Source organism: Ochotona princeps, chromosome 16 (genome assembly GCF_030435755.1).
Source record: "Ochotona princeps isolate mOchPri1 chromosome 16, mOchPri1.hap1, whole genome shotgun sequence".
Lineage (NCBI taxonomy): Eukaryota > Metazoa > Chordata > Mammalia > Lagomorpha > Ochotonidae > Ochotona > Ochotona princeps.
The window spans coordinates 47569720-47586565 of NC_080847.1; the positions used below are offsets into that span (position 1 = coordinate 47569720).

At 57.3% G+C, this 16846-nt stretch overlaps 3 protein-coding genes across 4 annotated transcripts in view; 2 read left to right on the forward strand and 1 right to left on the reverse strand.

Annotated features, from left to right (window-relative positions):
* Positions 1-426: 426 nt before the first annotated feature.
* Positions 427-9176, forward strand: GAPDHS (glyceraldehyde-3-phosphate dehydrogenase, spermatogenic). The gene is made up of 11 exons (XM_004595055.3): positions 427-598; positions 2024-2186; positions 3256-3352; positions 3486-3592; positions 6245-6335; positions 6411-6529; positions 6835-6916; positions 7197-7348; positions 7500-7662; positions 8771-8868; positions 8954-9176. The coding sequence occupies exons 1-11, from the start codon at positions 532-534 to the stop codon at positions 9024-9026; spliced, it is 1212 nt and encodes a 403-aa protein (XP_004595112.2). The 5' UTR covers positions 427-531; the 3' UTR covers positions 9027-9176.
* A 133-nt stretch (positions 9177-9309) lies between these two features.
* TMEM147 (transmembrane protein 147) lies at positions 9310-11050 on the forward strand. 2 transcript variants are annotated; one of them, XM_004595053.3, is made up of 7 exons: positions 9310-9511; positions 9591-9660; positions 10049-10108; positions 10188-10324; positions 10463-10547; positions 10639-10760; positions 10848-11050. In XM_004595053.3, exons 1-7 carry the CDS (start codon positions 9435-9437, stop codon positions 10969-10971), a joined length of 675 nt encoding a protein of 224 aa, XP_004595110.1. In that variant the 5' UTR covers positions 9310-9434; the 3' UTR covers positions 10972-11050. The 2 variants fall into 2 exon arrangements, with proteins under 2 accessions (XP_004595110.1, XP_058530717.1); XM_058674734.1 differs by lacking the exon at positions 9310-9511 and having other exon boundaries at positions 9996-10108.
* A 2957-nt stretch (positions 11051-14007) lies between these two features.
* The window catches only part of ATP4A (ATPase H+/K+ transporting subunit alpha), a 54377-nt gene continuing 51538 nt past the window's right edge, over positions 14008-16846 (reverse strand). The window contains exons 18-22 of the mRNA XM_058674120.1: positions 16631-16776; positions 15161-15294; positions 14691-14792; positions 14507-14598; positions 14008-14307 (exon numbers count right to left, since the gene is read on the reverse strand). Coding sequence (XP_058530103.1) covers positions 14279-14307; positions 14507-14598; positions 14691-14792; positions 15161-15294; positions 16631-16776 — 503 coding nt within the window. The 3' untranslated portion in view covers positions 14008-14278. The remainder of the gene's footprint in view (positions 14308-14506; positions 14599-14690; positions 14793-15160; positions 15295-16630; positions 16777-16846) is intronic.

The window sequence follows — 16846 nt, forward strand, 5'->3', positions numbered from 1 at the left end:
GGATTACAGAAGTGGCAAGGATAGAGGAGGTCCCTGCCCTCCCAGAGGCAACTGACAAGAAAACAAATGAATAAGCATGATTTCCAGGGAGAAATGTGCTAAGTCAGAGATTCCTGGAAGACAGAGAGGGACTGCAGAGCATGGGGGCAGAGGTGCCAACTGATGGACAAAGGGAGGGAATTTTGATGGCAAGCCTTCCTGGGGAAAGGCAGCAGTGCAGGGAACCCAGGGGGCTCTGCAGGGCCAGTGTGTCAGGGAGGGGCTGTGTGAAGAAGTGGGTTCCATCGCAGGCACCAGCAGGTGGCCTGAAAACCTTATGGCAACACGTGCGGAAGGCACCCGTCTTCGTGGGGGTGGCATGGGGAGGCCCCTATGCCTCTGGTCAACACGCGCGCACACGGCCTCTCTGTGACGTCACAACCGTGTGGTGTCATGCCCAGAAGCTCAGGACCCACTAGTCCCGGCGCCCTCACACCTCAGTAACATCACGGCAGATTCCGGAACAGCTAGGCCATGACATCTTAGAAGGCCATGTCGAAGCGTGACATTGTCCTCACCAATGTTACGGTTGTCCAGCTGCTGCGACAACCATGCCCAGGTGAGGGAGGCTGAGGAGCGATCCAGGGGAGGGGAAGAAGGGACAGCCGCAACACACTTCCTGCCGCATCCGGCCTGCGGGGTGGAGGGATCTCCTTACCGGATGCATGGCTGGCTGCGTCCACCCAGCAGGAGGCGCAGGAGCAGCTTGGCTGCCACCCTCCATCCCCATCCACCTCACCTACCCCGCCCCACTCCCTGGGTTTGCGGGTTTGCGCACCCAATGGTCTCTGACGCTGGCGGGTAGTATGATGGGAACACACCATCCCGGGGCTGGGTCGGCTCTGTGCTGCTACAACGCGATGGGAAGGGCAGACATGGGGGACTGAGACCGGAGATGGAGCGCAGAGCGGAGGGCGGGGCGCTGGCCAGGAGAAGTTAAGCGGGACTTGCAGGTACAGTCGGATGCTGGGGGCTACTGGAGTGCTGGCTCAGCTCTGCCAGGATTGGGTACAGCCAGGAGCTGGCAAACTGTCAAGGACATGCTGTCAAGTGCCAATCACTTGGGAGGCATGTGCTCCAGGTGTAGCCCGGGTGTTTGCCAGAGATCAAAAGAGGGTGAACCACTTTGCTGAGTCTCAGCCGAGCTGCTGACCTGCCAACTCCTCCTCTCAGTCACTGGGCAACCTGCTTCCCAGTTCCTCGCCCCCCTCCACTCCACTCCATTCTCCCCCAATCCTGGAATTACAGGAGTGCAGCCTTGCTCCATTCCCAACCCAGTTGTATAAATGTCCTGCCTCCATGACAGCAAGACACAACCTCTGGGGATGCAAACATCCTCAAGGGCACCAATAAGGACAGGGTCACTACCGCCAATAAACCCAAACACTTATGTGAGCTCACTCTGCTCCTGGAAACATCACTGGCCTGGCCTCAGGCCACATGGTCTGTGGGCCCCAGGAAAGGTGAGGAAACACAAAGGCCCCCAGCGTCTAGTCTCACTAGCTCTGGGATCTCTTTGAATCTGTGCTTAGAGCAACTCCCAGTCACCCTTCAGCCCCTCAGTGCTTAGTATCTGACTTCTCACCTCCTTCGTTAAATCCACCTGCCATCTGTGGCTCTAGAACATGCTATACCAACATCCCCACCCCCAGCAGCAGGTGACTGAGCCAGGGCTAGCAGCCAGCTAGAACCCTCAGGCTCCCCTGGCTCTGCCTCCACCTGCAGGTGTTAGGAAGCATCCTCCCTGCACAGGTATTAAAAAGGTTGTGTGGGTGCATCAGCATGTGCCTGCAGAGGCAGGAGCCCCCTGGCTCTCCTTTGGTTCTAATGGTGTCCTTCACCCACTTTCCTACGCTTCTGTACAGATCCACCAAGTCACGTGTGTCTCAGCAGACACTGGCCTGGCTGAGCTGTATTGTCAGAACAGTTTGGGGACCACTGGCTTGGATGGGGGGCAATTCACTGACCTCTCTCCCTCTTTCAGTAAGCAGACCCCCTCCGCCGCCTGAGCCCAGGATCGAAGCTGAGCCGAAGCCTGAAGCAGTGCCGGAGCCAGTTAAGGAAGCTCCGCAGCCACCACCCCTTCCTCCCACCTCTCCTCCCCATAAGAAGATTAGCATTCGGGAGTTAACGGTTGGCATCAATGGGTGAGTCTGCACTGGCCCATGGACTATTTCCAAAGTATCCCCACATTTCTCACCATCAGAGCTCATTCTGCCCTCCCAGGATAAACAGTAAGGCGGGCAAGGCAAGCAGAGAGCTCACAGCAGTGAGGACAGCAAAAATGATCAAAGAAACCAGAGGGCTTGGTGATGCGTGTCACATGCTGGACTGAAGACAGCAAGTCTGCGCATGGAGGGCAGCATTAGCTGGGTTGGCAGGAGAGGCCTTGGGGAAGCAACAGGACATAGGAGGCCTGAGTGACAAAGGGCATCCAGCTGTGCACCTTGCTGGGGAAAACCTCTGAGGCAGAGACAAGCGAGGGTTCTGGGTTGGAGGAGGCAAGTTCAGTGAGTTCAAGGCCAGCCAGGAAGTCTGTATGGCTGCTGCAGGGCCAGGAAGGGAAAGCGAGGTGGAGAGCTGGACGCCAGACAGGGTCTGGACCACTATGGCGAGGAGTCTAGGTCTCAGGAGACAACCTGGTAAGCTTTCAAATTCCCTTCTAGCTACAGGGTTGAGCAGCAGGAATGTGAGAAATGGCGGCAGGAAAAGGTCACTAAGCAGCTGGACAGTCACCTGCACAGGAGATGATGGCACTCCCACAGAAGTGGTGGCCTCCCTTCTGACTGAGGATGCCACCCAGCCCTCCTCCTTACCTGAGCCCATTTCCTGTTGCTGTAACTCAACACCACAGATGGGGCTCTGGAGGGTGGCTCTGGAGTCTGAGCTTAAGGGGCCACACTTGGTGAGGCCCTCTTGCCACTGGGGACTTTGCGATTGGTTAGTTCAGGCTGCTGCTCCTCTCACAAAGCCTCCAATGCATCCAAGAGGGCCTGCATTCCTGACTTCATCTAATCCTAATTACTTCCCCCAATCCTACCCCCATCCCACCCTCCCACCCCCCACCTCCACACTGCAGATGAGTTACGCTCTCACCCTCTTAATACTTCACCAGGGGGATTCAATTTGCAGGAGCATTTTGGTGGGGTCATTGAAATCATGACCTCACCACTGCCTCTTCCTCTCCCATCCCCCTCTTTACCTGTCCCTGGTCAGATTCGGACGTATTGGTCGTCTGGTACTGCGCGCATGCCTGGAAAAGGGTGTTAGAGTGGTGGCCATAAATGATCCATTCATCGACCCGGAATACATGGTGAGCCTCGGGCAGGGACAGGGGACAAGCCAGGGCTGGGATAGGGCTCAGGGAAGCCTGATGGGGGTGGGGTACTCTCTCCAGAGCTGTTACTCTGCCATACTGAGGCCAGCATCCACTCTGTCTCCTGCAGGTGTACATGTTTAAGTATGACTCCACGCACGGCCGGTACAAGGGAAGTGTGGAATACAAGAATGGACGCCTGGTGGTAGACAACAATGAGATCACCGTGTACCAGTGGTAAGGCCAGCCTCTGATGCCCACCTGGAATGTAGCTGGATCTCCATCCTCTCCTTGGGGCTCATATCCATAAACTATGCCTGCATCCGCAGGCTTGTTTACTGAAAGCCTTGTTCAGAGGTCTCAGCACCCTGTATGGCTCCTAGAAAAAACGCCATTGCCCTCTAGAGTATGTCAAAAAAAAAGGCGGGGGGAAGAGAAGGGAGAGGAGGGAAGGTGAGTGGGAGGGGAGGGAGGGGAGGAAATAAGGGAAGGAGGGGAGTAAAGGAAGGGAAGAAGGAAAGAAAAGAGGAAGGAAGGGAGGGAGGGGAGGGAAGGGGAACAGAGGAGGGAAGGAAGGAAGAAAGGGAGGGGAAAGGAGGAAAAGGGGGGAGAGGAGGGGAGGGAAGAGGAGGAGAGGAGAGGGGAGGGGAGAGGAGGGGAGGGGAGGGGAGGGGAGAGGAGGCAGTCTAAGTGACAACCTTGAACTGGCACTCCTAGGGGATGCTGTACCACCACACCAGCCCCTCGGGAGCACTTTTTATTGAACACACTTGCACGCTTCTTCCTAGGCAGATCAACTTAGCATGTCCACAGCTTGGCTCTTGACAGCTGCACAAGGGCCCCTTGCACTGTGCACCTCACTCTCTGAGTCCCCTCTGTGACCGCCCCCTCCAGGGACCCTGAACCATGCCAACCCTTGGCACCCATTCCATGCCATTGCTGACAGCATCTCCGAAAGCAGTCATGCTACACATTGTTTCAGATACAAAAATGTCAAAGATACCAAAAGCAATTCTAATTTATAAATGGGACTCATTAAGCCCGCCTTACCTTTCTGATACAAGATGCTGGCCACTGCTGGTCCCCTGGCAGTGCGCTCACACAGTCACCCTCTAGAACCCTTTGCACTGCGCCAAATGGCCCTCTCCTTGTACTTGCCAGGGAGGGAGGGCTCTGGTGAAGTGAGTGGGGTGAGGGCAGGGAACAGGCAAAAAGATCTGGGGCCCGAAATCAACGAAGAGGGATGCAACTGCTGCCTTGCATTGAAATCACATGCTAGAACCAAGTCCAGCAGCCTGGTAGCTGCTCAGCTGCCCCATGTCCTTCCTCACCTCTGCCTGGGCACTGTTGCTCCTGCCACATGGGGCTGTCCCCTTCCCAACCCAGTCCACACGCACGTTCTGCCTTCTCCAGACCATGCCAAGTGGTGCACCGCCATCATTCTCAATATGAGTCACATTGTTCATGTATCCTTTACCCCTACCTAGTTGGACAACCCTGAGCAGAGGACCAAATTTGGCAGAGCCTCACCGCCTGTCCGGTGGGAGGACGATCACACCCTGCACAGCAGCAGGGCCCGTGACTGGGAGCTCTTACGCTGTGGAACCCTCCCTGTGGGCAGTTCCACCAGGCTGTGGCCCCCTTGCAGTGAGCTCGCCCTGTTGCTTTGGTACTGGCAGCTACCGGCCTGTCCCCTGGTAGAACCTTGGTACTTCTGTGAAGGATGAATGAATGAAAGGAGTTCTGAAAACAGCCCTGTGGTGGGAGGGAGGGGCTCTGCCCCACAACTCAGCACTTGCTACAGGGGGATCTGTTGACGTGTCCCCAGCCCAGAAGGCAGAGGGTGGAGACACTGGCGAGAGCTGCCTGGGTCAGCTGATGATCAGTGTGGACAGATGAGGCAGAGACCGGGGAGAGGGAATGCTGCCTGCAGCGGTCCAGGGAGGAGGAGACCCAGTTCAGCACTGCATCCCCGTGCCCCTGCCCCTTCCTCCTCACCTCACCCTGACAACACTGCCTCTCAGGGATTCTGATGAGCTTCAAGCAGATCCAACAAGCAGCGGGAATATGGCACACAGCAGCAGGAAGCAGGCACAAAATGGCCCAGTTTTCAGACCCATGGACAATGACAGGAACCCTGTGGGGAAGCAGGCTCAGTGGAAAAGGAGAAAGACCAGCAGCAGACAAGGAGACAGAGGCCAGCGGCCCTACTGCCTGTGACGGGCTCTGTGAGGGGGGAAGATCAGCACAGGAACCACCATGGGCTCCTTTGCTAGATGGTTCCTATGGTGCAGGTACAAACCTGGGTTACAACATCAAATACAGGCACAGACTTAGAAAACAGCCTGCAAAAAGCCTCTACTTCGTCAGCTGCCAGCCCCAGCCTGCCCCAGTCAGCCCTGACACTGCCTCGGGCCTCTCTAGGGAGCTGCTCTTGGAACCAAGCTATGTCATCTTTAGTTTTCTGGTCTTGGGCAGCAGGCTGTTCCTGTTGCAGGAGCTGAGTGGTGGTGACAAGGGGGGCTGCCAGAGCTTGGGACCAGCAAGCAGCTGGGTAGGTCACCACCACAGCAGGGTCCATGTCTGGCTAGGCAGCTTACGTAGCAAGGGTCTACCCTTGGGCTGGTGTTGGCAGAGAGGCAGCCTGTCACTGGGCATAGCGGGGCTGGGTGAGTGGAGATAAGTAGGGGAAGGTGGGCCACACAGGGGCAGCAAGGCCAGCAGAGATAGCACCACCTGCTGCATTTGGGGAAGGTATGTGTTTGTGGGGGGAGAAGTGGGTGGTGCAGGCCAGGCAAGAAGGCAGCTGATCAGCCTTCCCACAATGAAGGCTGGACTTGGAAGGCAAGGCCTGTGCTGGGAGACTGACAACCCTGTCACCCTCCACAGCAAGGAGCCCAAGGAGATCCCCTGGAAGTCTGTTGGGAGCCCCTACGTGGTGGAGTCCACAGGCGTGTACCTCTCCCTAGAGGCTGCTTCGGTAAGTGGGTGGTGCGTGCCCAGGGCCAGTGGGGCTGACCGTCCTCAGAGTCCGAAACCTGAGCTCGCTCCCTAGGCACACATCAATGCAGGTGCTCAGCGAGTGGTCATCTCAGCACCCTCACCTGATGCACCCATGTTTGTCATGGGTGTGAACGAAAACAACTACAACCCTGGCTCCATGAACGTCATCAGGTAATGGGCAGCCGCATCCTGGAAGTTATGCATGCCCACTTGTGAAGCATGGGCGTGAAGGGCTCTCTCTCCCCACTGGTACGCACCTCTGGGGTAGGGTGGGGGCTCCCCCTCCCCACTGGCATGCACCCCTGGTGCCGTCTTCACACCAGTCTGCTGTTGCTTCCCCCACAAGTTCCTCCCAGCCCTGTCCTGTCCTTCCCCCACAGTGTAGCGTGTGTACACCCTGAGGGTTGGCAGGAGGTGGGGAGGGACAACTCTGTGATTTATGTCACACGGGGGTCTGCACGCCCTGGTCATTTCAGCAATGCATCCTGCACCACCAACTGCCTGGCCCCCCTCGCCAAGGTCATCCATGAGCGATTTGGCATCGTGGAAGGGCTCATGGTGAGTTTTGATTGAGGGTCTGAGGCAGGAGAGACGGCAGGGGAACACAGCCTCTCCCTTCCTGGCCCTTGCTCAGGCTACAGCATTTACAGTAAGGCTGCTTAGCAGAGGGAGGAGGCGGGCCACAGGTGGACAACTGTCCTGCCTGCACGTGGCCCTCCTGGGGTCTATAGTGGTGACCCCAACAGTTTCCACACCTATGCTACACTTCCCAGTGCTGGCAGGAGGCAGGGGAGCTTAAGAACAGGAGGTCCTCACTGTGGCCCTCTTCTTCTCCAAGACCACAATCCATTCCTACACGGCCACCCAGAAGACAGTGGATGGGCCGTCCAAGAAGGCCTGGCGAGATGGACGCGGTGCCCACCAGAACATCATTCCAGCCTCCACGGGGGCTGCCAGTGCTGTGGGCAAAGTGATCCCAGAGCTCAAAGGGTAGGACGACAGGGGACAGGGAGCAGTAGGGGCTGGAAGCTGGACTGGCCCTCAAGTCTTAGTGGGAAGCAGGGGCTGGCTGCATCCCAAGGCAAGGGGAAGAGCCAATGTCCCAGGCTCTGACTTGTGCCTCTGATGTGGAATTTTGCAGGAAACTCACAGGAATGGCATTCCGAGTGCCAACTCCAAACGTGTCTGTTGTTGACCTGACGTGCCGCCTGGCCCAACCTACCTCTTACTCAGCCATCAAGGATGCTGTGAAAGCAGCAGCCAAGGGGTCCATGGCTGGCATCCTTGCCTACACTGAAGATGAGGTAGGGGCTAAGAACAGGTGGCCAGGTAAAGGAGGGGGTGTGGCTGCCACCTGCCAGGCAGGTCCCAAGAGAACAGCAGGGGTGTCACGGCTGTGTGTGTGAGTCTTTGCACTAGCAGCTCCTGAAATCTGAAAGCTTCCCCCACCTCTGGGGAGCTATAAGTCTACCCCCACTTTCTGCAAGGGTCTACTCCAGTCCCACCCCACCAGTGTGCCCTTTAGAAAGACTTCTTGAGATATATCATAGTCACTGCTGGCCTCAAGGGCATGTGCACTACAGGAAAGCAGGAACTTGCAGGGTATTCTTGTATTTTTGGACCTATGGCCACCTCCCCAGGGCCAGCTCAGTGCAGTGATGGGCAGACGGCAGCAGCACCCACTTTCTTCAACACCTGCTTGGAGCCAGGCCAGGGCCAGCTGCCTTCCCCAGGAAGCGTGCACATCACCATCAGATGCGTCGCCGCTGTTCACATCTCTTGTCCCTGCGGGTCTACTGTCACCACCACAAGGTGCTCCTGTCTTAATGGGATCACTGTTTCTGCAGGACCAGTGTTTAGCCCCGCAGCAAGCTGCTGACGATGTCCCCACTGCCTGACTGCCTAAGGCCAATTTCCTGCTAATACAGGGATCCAAAGGGACTGGATGCCTGGCACTCAAGCAGGAGACCTGCTCCTGGCTCTGGGGAGTAAACTGGCAGATGGGCGTGTCGTCTGCGTCTCAAAGGAGGGAATCCTCCTAAAAACCTACCTACTGCACAGCTGAACACCCTCCTGGGATCTTCAGCCAGGCTAGCACAAAAACCCTCAGGGCCCTCTCCACCTCAGACACAGTACTGAGGGACGACTTGAGCTATAACCACACACAGGCTCAGGGCCAGCCTTCAGAGTGGGATCTCCAAGCTTGCCCACTGCAGACATCAATTGGCAGCCCCTGGTGAGGCCTCGGGTGGCCTGCAGTCTGTGTCCCCGCTCAGGAAGAGCCTTCCTCGGCCTTGGTCACACCCTGTGCCCCCCGAGGACTCTATCAAACATCAGAGATGTTAGGATGGACAACATGCCGGCACTCCACTCCGCCTACTGACCCATCTGACTCCCTGCCCTGGCTCCCAGGTTGTGTCCACCGATTTCGTGGGAGACCACCACTCGTCCATCTTCGATGCCAAGGCAGGCATTTCGCTCAACGATAACTTCGTGAAACTCATTTCCTGGTACGGGGTGGAGATCTGTGCGGGGATCCTGGAGGGGGCGATGGCAGCGCGGGAGCCCCATGCCTAACCACCTTCCTCCTCACAGGTACGACAACGAGTTCGGCTACAGTCACCGGGTGGTAGACCTCCTCCGCTACATGTACAGCCGAGACAACTGAAGTGGGCAGGCTCCCCTTCGCTTCCCTGTACTCCTCCTGGACTCGAACCCTCACCTCGCTCTCGCCCCGGGCTCCCCGAGGAAGTAGGGCTCCCAGCGGGAGGGCCAGGTCCCGCTAGGTCCGCGATGAAATAAAAAGCAGATGCTCATGGCTGTCGCCCCGTGTGTCTGTGCCGGCCGCCATGGAGATCCCACCAGAAGCTGGGGACCGGAACCACCATGGCTGGGGCACCGGGCCCCACAGAGCGAGTGCGAGCGCGGGCGCTCTGACGTCACCGCGCGCGACGCCAGGCGCTGAGACTACCGCTCCCAGAAGGCCGCGCGCGGGCCGTGGCCGGACAGGTGGGCGTCGGGTCCCGGGGCGCCGGCGGAGGTGGGGAGCCGGTGAGCACCCGCGCCCGCCGGCATCATGACCTTATTCCACTTCGGGAACTGCTTCGCTCTCGCCTACTTCCCCTATTTCATCACGTACAAGTGCAGCGGCCTGTGAGTGCGGGGCGGGCGTGTGCGGGGTGGAGAGGGCTCGGGGCAGGGCCGACCCCCCCCTCACCACCTGCTTCTCCAGGTCAGAGTACAACGCCTTCTGGAAATGCGTCCAGGCCGGGGTCACCTACCTCTTCGTGCAGCTGTGCAAGGTGAGAGGCCGCCCGAAGCCCACGTGTCTGGGCTCCCGGGCACTGCTGCGTGCCCCGGGGCACCTACCGAGGGCTGCGGGGTGCAGAGCGGTCATCACGGTACTTGGCTCCTCCGGTAAAGTTGAGAGCAAGGTGTGTCCCTGGGTGGCCACTCCAGCCGCTCCTGGGCTGATTCAGATTACCTGTGGTCACTACAGAAGAGAAACTTCCAGGCTCATCAAGGAACCCCGTCTCCCCCAGTTTTATGAGTGTGCTGCCCTCAGAAGCCCTCTCTCCCAGAAGTCCCTTAGACCTCAATTTGCTACCCCAACCCATGCACACCCATTTCCCACAAGGGACCCAGCACACCTAACCTCAAGGTGACCCCTCGGCTTTCCAAACTTCCCAGATGCTGTTCCTAGCCACATTCTTTCCCACCTGGGAGGGTGGCATCTATGACTTCATTGGGGTGAGTAGGACATGGCCAGGGTTGGGAGGGCAGGAGCCAGGGCCACCCCCATGCTTACCCAGCTCTTCGTGACCCACAGGAGTTCATGAAGGCCAGTGTTGATGTGGCCGACCTCATAGGCCTAAACCTTGTCATGTCCAGGAACGCAGGCAAAGGGGAGTACAAGATCATGGTTGCTGCCCTGGGCTGGGCCACCGCTGAGCTCATTATGTCCCGGTGGGTGCCATATGTGGCCCGGAGTTGGACTCCTGGAGAGGGACTCCTGGGTTCCCAGGGTGCTGGAGGGTGGGTGCTGCAAGCCCAGGTACTGAGGGTGTCTGGGTGCTAAAGAATTCCCCCGCCCCTCCGCCTTAGCTGCATCCCCCTCTGGGTCGGAGCCCGAGGCATCGAGTTTGACTGGAAGTACATCCAGATGAGTATCGACTCCAACATCAGTCTGGTAGGCAGCCCACGTCTCCCCCACACACACACACTTTCTGCCAGTGCTTGAGCTGCTGCCCAAAGCCTGGCCAACCCGCTGCCTCCTGCAGGTCCACTACATCGTGGCATCCGCCCAGGTCTGGATGATCACACGTTACGATCTCTACCACACCTTCCGGCCAGCCGTCCTCCTGCTCATGTTTCTTAGCGTCTACAAGGCCTTCGTCATGGAGTGAGCCCCGGGAAGGGGTGTGAGGCTGGGTGCAAACAGGGTTAGATTTTCTCATCCTGTCCCCTTATTGTGATGTTTGTCCTGCAGGACTTTCGTCCACCTCTGCTCCCTGGGCAGCTGGACGGCCCTGCTGGCCCGGGCTGTGGTGACTGGGCTGCTGGCCCTCAGCACGTTGGGCCTGTATGTCGCTGTGGTCAACGTGCACTCCTAGGCCTGGACTCCTGAACACGGACACACCACCTCCCTGCCTCCCTCTGGGTTATAGGGGAGTAAATAGTATTTGAAACCTGGTTGTTGCCTCTGTTTTCCTCTCTCGTCCCCCTGGGTCTCAGAGGCCTTTGTTCAAGCTTTGGGAAGAGGCCCACGAGGTGGCTGGCTAGTCTGCTGCCTTGGCCTGTGCTGAGAGCAGTCCCTGGGCCCCTAGTTTCCCCAAGGCAGTGGATGGGCTCAGCTGTGGAGAGGTCAGGTCCTTGGGAAAGGGGCAGAGGGCAGCTGGAATCCCAGAGACAGCTTGTGGGAGCTGCGCCTCCTCTGTTCACGGCCTCCATGTGGCACCGCCCCAGCTGGTGGTCATCTCCTGAACTCCTATGCCAAGCGTCCACTCGGATGCAACCTCTTCCTGGTGGCCAGGGGGATCCTGGAGCCCTGTCTTCCTGGGTGACCTGTGCGCACAGCCATTTGTGGTTCCTCAATAACTGCTTGACCTTTGGTCCTGTCCCAGGTCTGTCTGGGGCAGCTACCTGGGGTGATCTGCCCAGCTACATGGCGTACCACTCTGACTGCAGGACGGTGCAGGGTCAGAGCTGTGGACTGCAGCCTTCGCCTCTGGGCTTGAACGTGGTTCTCTGGCTCTCAGATTCAGTCTGGGCTGAGGCCTTCCCTGAGCCAACAGCTGCAGCCACTCCAGCAGCAGGGCACGCAAACTAGCCACCTGGCCTGTTCCTAATGTCCTCTTCCCTTCTTCCTCTCCTTCCCCAGCCCTCCCTGGCCCAGCAGACCCCATATTCTCCATCTCCTCAAGGGACTCATCCAAAGCGAGGCCTTGCCGTGCTTCCGCTCCACCCTGATGCACGCCCCACCCGCTCAGGAGGTGCTGCTTGACTGTAGTGTCCCCAGGGGGCACTTTCCCCTTCCTCCTGCCCCCTCCAGGTTGCTGCACCAAGAACAGCTCTGCTCCATTCTGCTATGACAGCCTCATTCATGGAAGGGATGTTTCCCCTCAGGCGGGTAGGTGCCACGTGGCCCCTGGCTTTTACACTAGTCTAAACTAAGATTCCGTGGGCAGCTTGTAGCCTGGGAGTGGTGGGGGTGATCGGGGCAGTGGTGTGGAAAGGAAGTGGCTGGTGGGCCCTCCTACCACCCATCTGGGTAGGGACATGGTGGAATTGCATTCTCCCACCCAGATGCTTCCTGGGACAAGACAAGGTTGAATCCCAGCTTACAGGGGAGGGGGCTCAGGGAGAGGAATGAGTGGTTAGAGTGAGGTGGGAGCAGAGGCCAGAATGACCACAGAGAAGCAGAGAACCTGGGCGGGAGGATGAGCTGGGTCACAGTACCCAACCTGTGACAGGTGAAGATGGCAGCACTGGGACTGGCACGAGCCAGGCATCAGCATTCTGGGTTATGATGGAAAACATAGACTTTATGGGGACCCGGAGAAGCTGCCTGACCTGGCCTAGAGGCAGGTGTAAAGGTCTTAAGGACCGAACCCAGGCCTGGCCTTCCCGGGAGCCATAAGGGCCATCTGGGGTGAGTTCAGAACTAAGATCAAATGTAGAAGAGCTAGTGACGCTGCAGAGGGGGCAAGGGGTAAGCCACAGCTATGAAGGCTGTCGGAGGCTATGGGAACTGCAACAGCTTAGGCGGTTATAGGCCAAGGTCAGATTTGAGATCCCAGGCTCTTCGGGACTGTTGTGTGGGGAAGTTCAGAGGCCAGGGCTGGGAACAAGCCAAACTGGTGGGGGCAGGAAAAAAAAGAGTGGCTAGGAGCCAAGTGGATAGGCAGTGGGCCTTTTAAAAAATCAACAGAGAACACTATGGAGAGGACGGAGAAGAAAGGGACAAAGAATCTGGGGCAGCATACTTGGGAGCACATTTCCCAAGGAGTAGGAGATGCTGATGGGACAAGTCCAGGGCATAGTGCAGATGCCCGGAGAGGCTGGAGACAGATATGGGCTTCACTACTGAGATGGACAAATTGGCAGGGCACAGGGAGTTATAGTGAGGAGAAAGGAGAAGCCCAGTACCCAGGCAGAGAATTGCAGCTAAAACAGAAAGGCAAGCCAAGGGGACTGGGAAAGAGTAGCCTATTGTGGAGGGGGTAACTTTTCAAGGTAGAAAGGTGTGGGGCAGTACTTGATGAGGAAAAGGGATTTTATGTGTTGTTTTGAAGACTGATTCATTTGTGGCCCTGTGTGATAGCCTGGTGGCCAAGATCCCATATAAGTGCCACTTCTTATCCTGGCTGCTCCACTTCCCATCCAGTCCCTGCTTGTGGCCTGGGAAAGCAGTCAAGGACGGCCCAAAGCCTTGGGATCCTGCACCCGCGTTGGAGACCCAGAAGAAGTTCCTGGCTCCTGGCTTTGGATCAGCTCAGCTCTGGCCATTGTGGCCACTTAGGGAGTTAACCAGCGACGGAAGATCTTTCCCTCTGTCCTCTCCGTAAATCTGCCCTTCAATAAAAATAAATCTTTGGGGAAAAAAAATTTACTCATTTGAAGGCAGAGTGCTTTCATCAGCTGGCTCACTCCCCAGATGGCTGCAGTACCCAGGGATGAACCAGGCTGAAGCCAGGAGCTGCATCTCAGTCTCCTACATGAGGCCTTAAGCACTTGGGCCGTTCTCCATTGCTTTTCCCAGGCCACAAACAGGGAACTGGGTCTCAAATCAGCACATGTATAGGATACCAGCATCACAGGTGGTGGCTCTATCCACTATAACACAACACCAGTGTCCCTCAGGTCAAGGAGCCTCCAAGCAAGGAGAAGTGCTAAGGAGAGAGCCCAGAGATACTGGGTAGGACAGTGCTGTGGTTAAAGGCCCCCTGCAGCCTTTGAATGCTGAACCCTTGACAAAGGCATGGAAGGCCTCCTTCCCAGGGACAGTGTACTGTACATCTGGCAGTACTAATACAGCCCTGAGTGCATCGACCTTAGACCAGGATTTTGTGAGACCCAAGGCGTTATGCAAGTGCTTAAGCCACTTACTGGGCGGGAATAACAGGGCAATCAATGTGAGCTGACTTTATTACCATCGTGTGAACACAAGAGTTTCTAGCAGAGTCCCCGGCAGCCCTGTTACCCAGCCTGCAGTCCTCAGGGTGGACACCCATCAGGAGGGGCTGCCACCTCAAAGGGCTGTTCCTCTGAAGGATGGGAGTGGGCAGCAGAGGCAGACACAGGTGGGATGTGGATGTGGGGTGGTCCTTATGTTGTGGCGAGTGTCCAGGGTTCCTGTAAGCCCTGCCCCCACCTGGCTGTGGTGGCTGCAGGGACAGTGGCCTAAAAATGGCTGTTTTTTCAGTAGTAGAGTTCCTGGTCCCACCAGCCTGCGGGAGAAAGGGGGACTCAGTTCCAGGCAGACACCAACCCAAGGGATAGGGACACGGAGTTCAGAGGTCATGGACCAGTGGTGGCTTGACAAGGAAGATCAAGGACTTGGAGGTCAGTTGTTGAGGGTTCCAGATCAGGACAGCTGCTCTGGGGACATTTCCACCCCCTCTCTGAGGACCCGGTCTGCACACTTACTCCCTGGACAACAGCGGACACCGAGTTTCCGAATCTCGTCGTAGACGAAGATGAGGAGGCCAAAGGGCATGGGAACTAGCCACCACTGGAACCTGGGGCCACAGATGGGATGGCAAGGTGAACGCCGTCCCCCAGTCTGTGCCCCACATCCCCGTCCCTTCGGGCATGCCTCAGCAGCCCTCACCGAATGGGCATGAAGTTGAAGATGTTGGGCATCCCGGGGCAGTAGCACAGGAAGCAGCCGATGCAGACTTGGAACACGATAGCAATCACCAGGATCCTGTTCCTGCAGGGGTGCGGTGTGGGGAGCAGGCTCAGGCTGGGAGGCCTGGGTTGAAGCTAAGCCATCAGGGGGCAGGCAGGGCCCTGGGTCTGAGGGAGTTGGCCAACACAGTATTTCTAAGGGTCCAGCACTGGAGTGGTCTGCCCCTCCCCAGCACGTGTCCAGGCCTATGCATGGCTCCTTCCCATGCTGAGACACAGAAGGGTCAGTGGGGAGCATGCGAGAGGAGCCACTAGCCATGCACTAGGGGGAGGATATCTGTATTTCAGCCCCTGGCACTACCACAACCCACGTTGGCCTGGGATGGCTGGTTGGGGAGCTATGGGAGATGGTCCTGGAAACTGAGAGGCAGGGGAGGGGTCCAGGGCCACCTGAAGAAACCCTGCTGGAAAGCAGAGAGGCGGCGGGTCTTGCGGATCAGCACGTCAGCAATCTGGCACATCTCAATGCTGATGAAGAAGACAGTGTAGCAGGTGTATTGCTGGTAGAGGCGCTGCCCAAACGTCTGTGAACCGGGGAGGGGAGAAGCAGCAGCCTGAGACCAGGCAGGGGGTGTCTGTGCAGTCAGCCGGCCAGGCACCAGCATCCTGAGACCCTGATGCCCCAGTGCTCCCTCTCACCACAGGAAAAGGGAACTTCAGTCCTGAGAGGCTGGGGGCCCGGCACACGCCAAAGATAAATGCAGTGGCCTTAGGGAAACCAAGGACTGAAGGCCGATTTAAAGAGACTGCCACTTGCCAGTCCATTCCTTCATACCAGCAGACTGGACACTCCCTGGCTTCCAGGGACCTGGTGTTTCCCATGTAACATTCCATCCTCCCAGTAGCCCTGGGGGTAGATGAGTGATGCTCAGGCTCCACATACATGGGAATCCTGGGAGGGCTGCAGAGGACAGATTTCAAGGCCCCACCCCTGAGAATTTCAGACTCAAGAAGGTGGGGGGACATGGAAGGTGCCTTTCACACAATGTCACCAGATGTCACAACTGCTGCTGGCTGGGGAACAGACCGGACACTGCTGAGGGAGGACATTACTGTTCTCACTTTACGGATGAGAAAACACACAGAGAGGCCAAGCAACTTGACCAGGGTCACAGAGGAATAGCGCCACCCCCGCAAATCTGGGGAATCTGGCCGCACACAGTGATGTTAGGGGAGCATTCTGCTCTGTTGCTCTCCAGGGCCAACAAAACACATCGGCTAGCCTGGTCTAGCCTCAATGAGTTCCAGACCTTCCTTAGAATGGGCTGCACATGAAAAGCCATGGCAGGAGCAATGCTGAGAAAGTAAGGAGTAGATACAGAGCCAGCCCTGGGATTAAGCATCCCCACCTCCTGGCTACAATACTGGCAACCCAAGAACACCTGACTGCTCCACCTCCCAGTCACCTCCCTGCTAATGCACCTGGGAAAGCAACTGAGACTGACCCATGTGTTTGGGTCCCTGCACCTACACGGGAGACCTATATGAAGCTCCTGATTTTGGCCTGGCCCCACCCCAGCCACTGTGGCCATTTAAGGAGTGATCCAGTGAATGGAAGACCTCTCTGTCTCTCCATCTGTAACTTTACCTGTCAAATAAATATTTTTTTAAAAAATTATTTTTTTAAATAATAATCAGATTAAGTCTGGCTCCACCCCTGAGACTGTGTCTTCTGTGAGAGTGGGAGAGGAGCTTTCAGGAGCTGGGATGATCCAAGGCAGGAGTTTAGAGTTAGAGTCGGGGGTGAGAAGGGCCCCTTTCCTCAGCCTTGGCAGCCAGGGCATCTGGGTTGCTGGGACCGAACTTGGTCACACATGGAGGAATAGGTGGGGGGCACACACTGGGAACAAGGGTGCTCACCCACTCCTGGCCATAACTGTCCTGAAGGTCCTGGAGGTGATGGTCTTCCCACTGTGGCCGCAGGCCCACACACAGCAGTGGGAACCAGCCCTCCTGGGCCATGGCCGTGAAGTAGTCAGTGAAGCCCGCAAATGACTGGATGGCTCCTGGGGAAGTCGGAGACACTGGAAGTGACAGGAACAGAAGAGGCAGATGCCCAGGACAAAGGTAGATGTG

Bases quoted from the DNA above. Each gene is read 5' to 3' on its own strand.
- TMEM147 (XM_004595053.3), top strand. From the start codon at position 9,435: ATGACCTTATTCCACTTCGGGAACTGCTTCGCTCTCGCCTACTTCCCC. The intron at 9,512-9,590 runs GTGAGTGCGGGG...CTGCTTCTCCAG, and splicing joins ACGTACAAGTGCAGCGGCCT to GTCAGAGTACAACGCCTTCT. The intron at 10,109-10,187 runs GTGAGTAGGACA...CGTGACCCACAG, and splicing joins GCATCTATGACTTCATTGGG to GAGTTCATGAAGGCCAGTGT.
- GAPDHS (XM_004595055.3), top strand. From the start codon at position 532: ATGTCGAAGCGTGACATTGTCCTCACCAATGTTACGGTTGTCCAGCTG. The intron at 2,187-3,255 runs GTGAGTCTGCAC...GTCCCTGGTCAG, and splicing joins TTAACGGTTGGCATCAATGG to ATTCGGACGTATTGGTCGTC. The intron at 7,349-7,499 runs GTAGGACGACAG...GGAATTTTGCAG, and splicing joins GTGATCCCAGAGCTCAAAGG to GAAACTCACAGGAATGGCAT.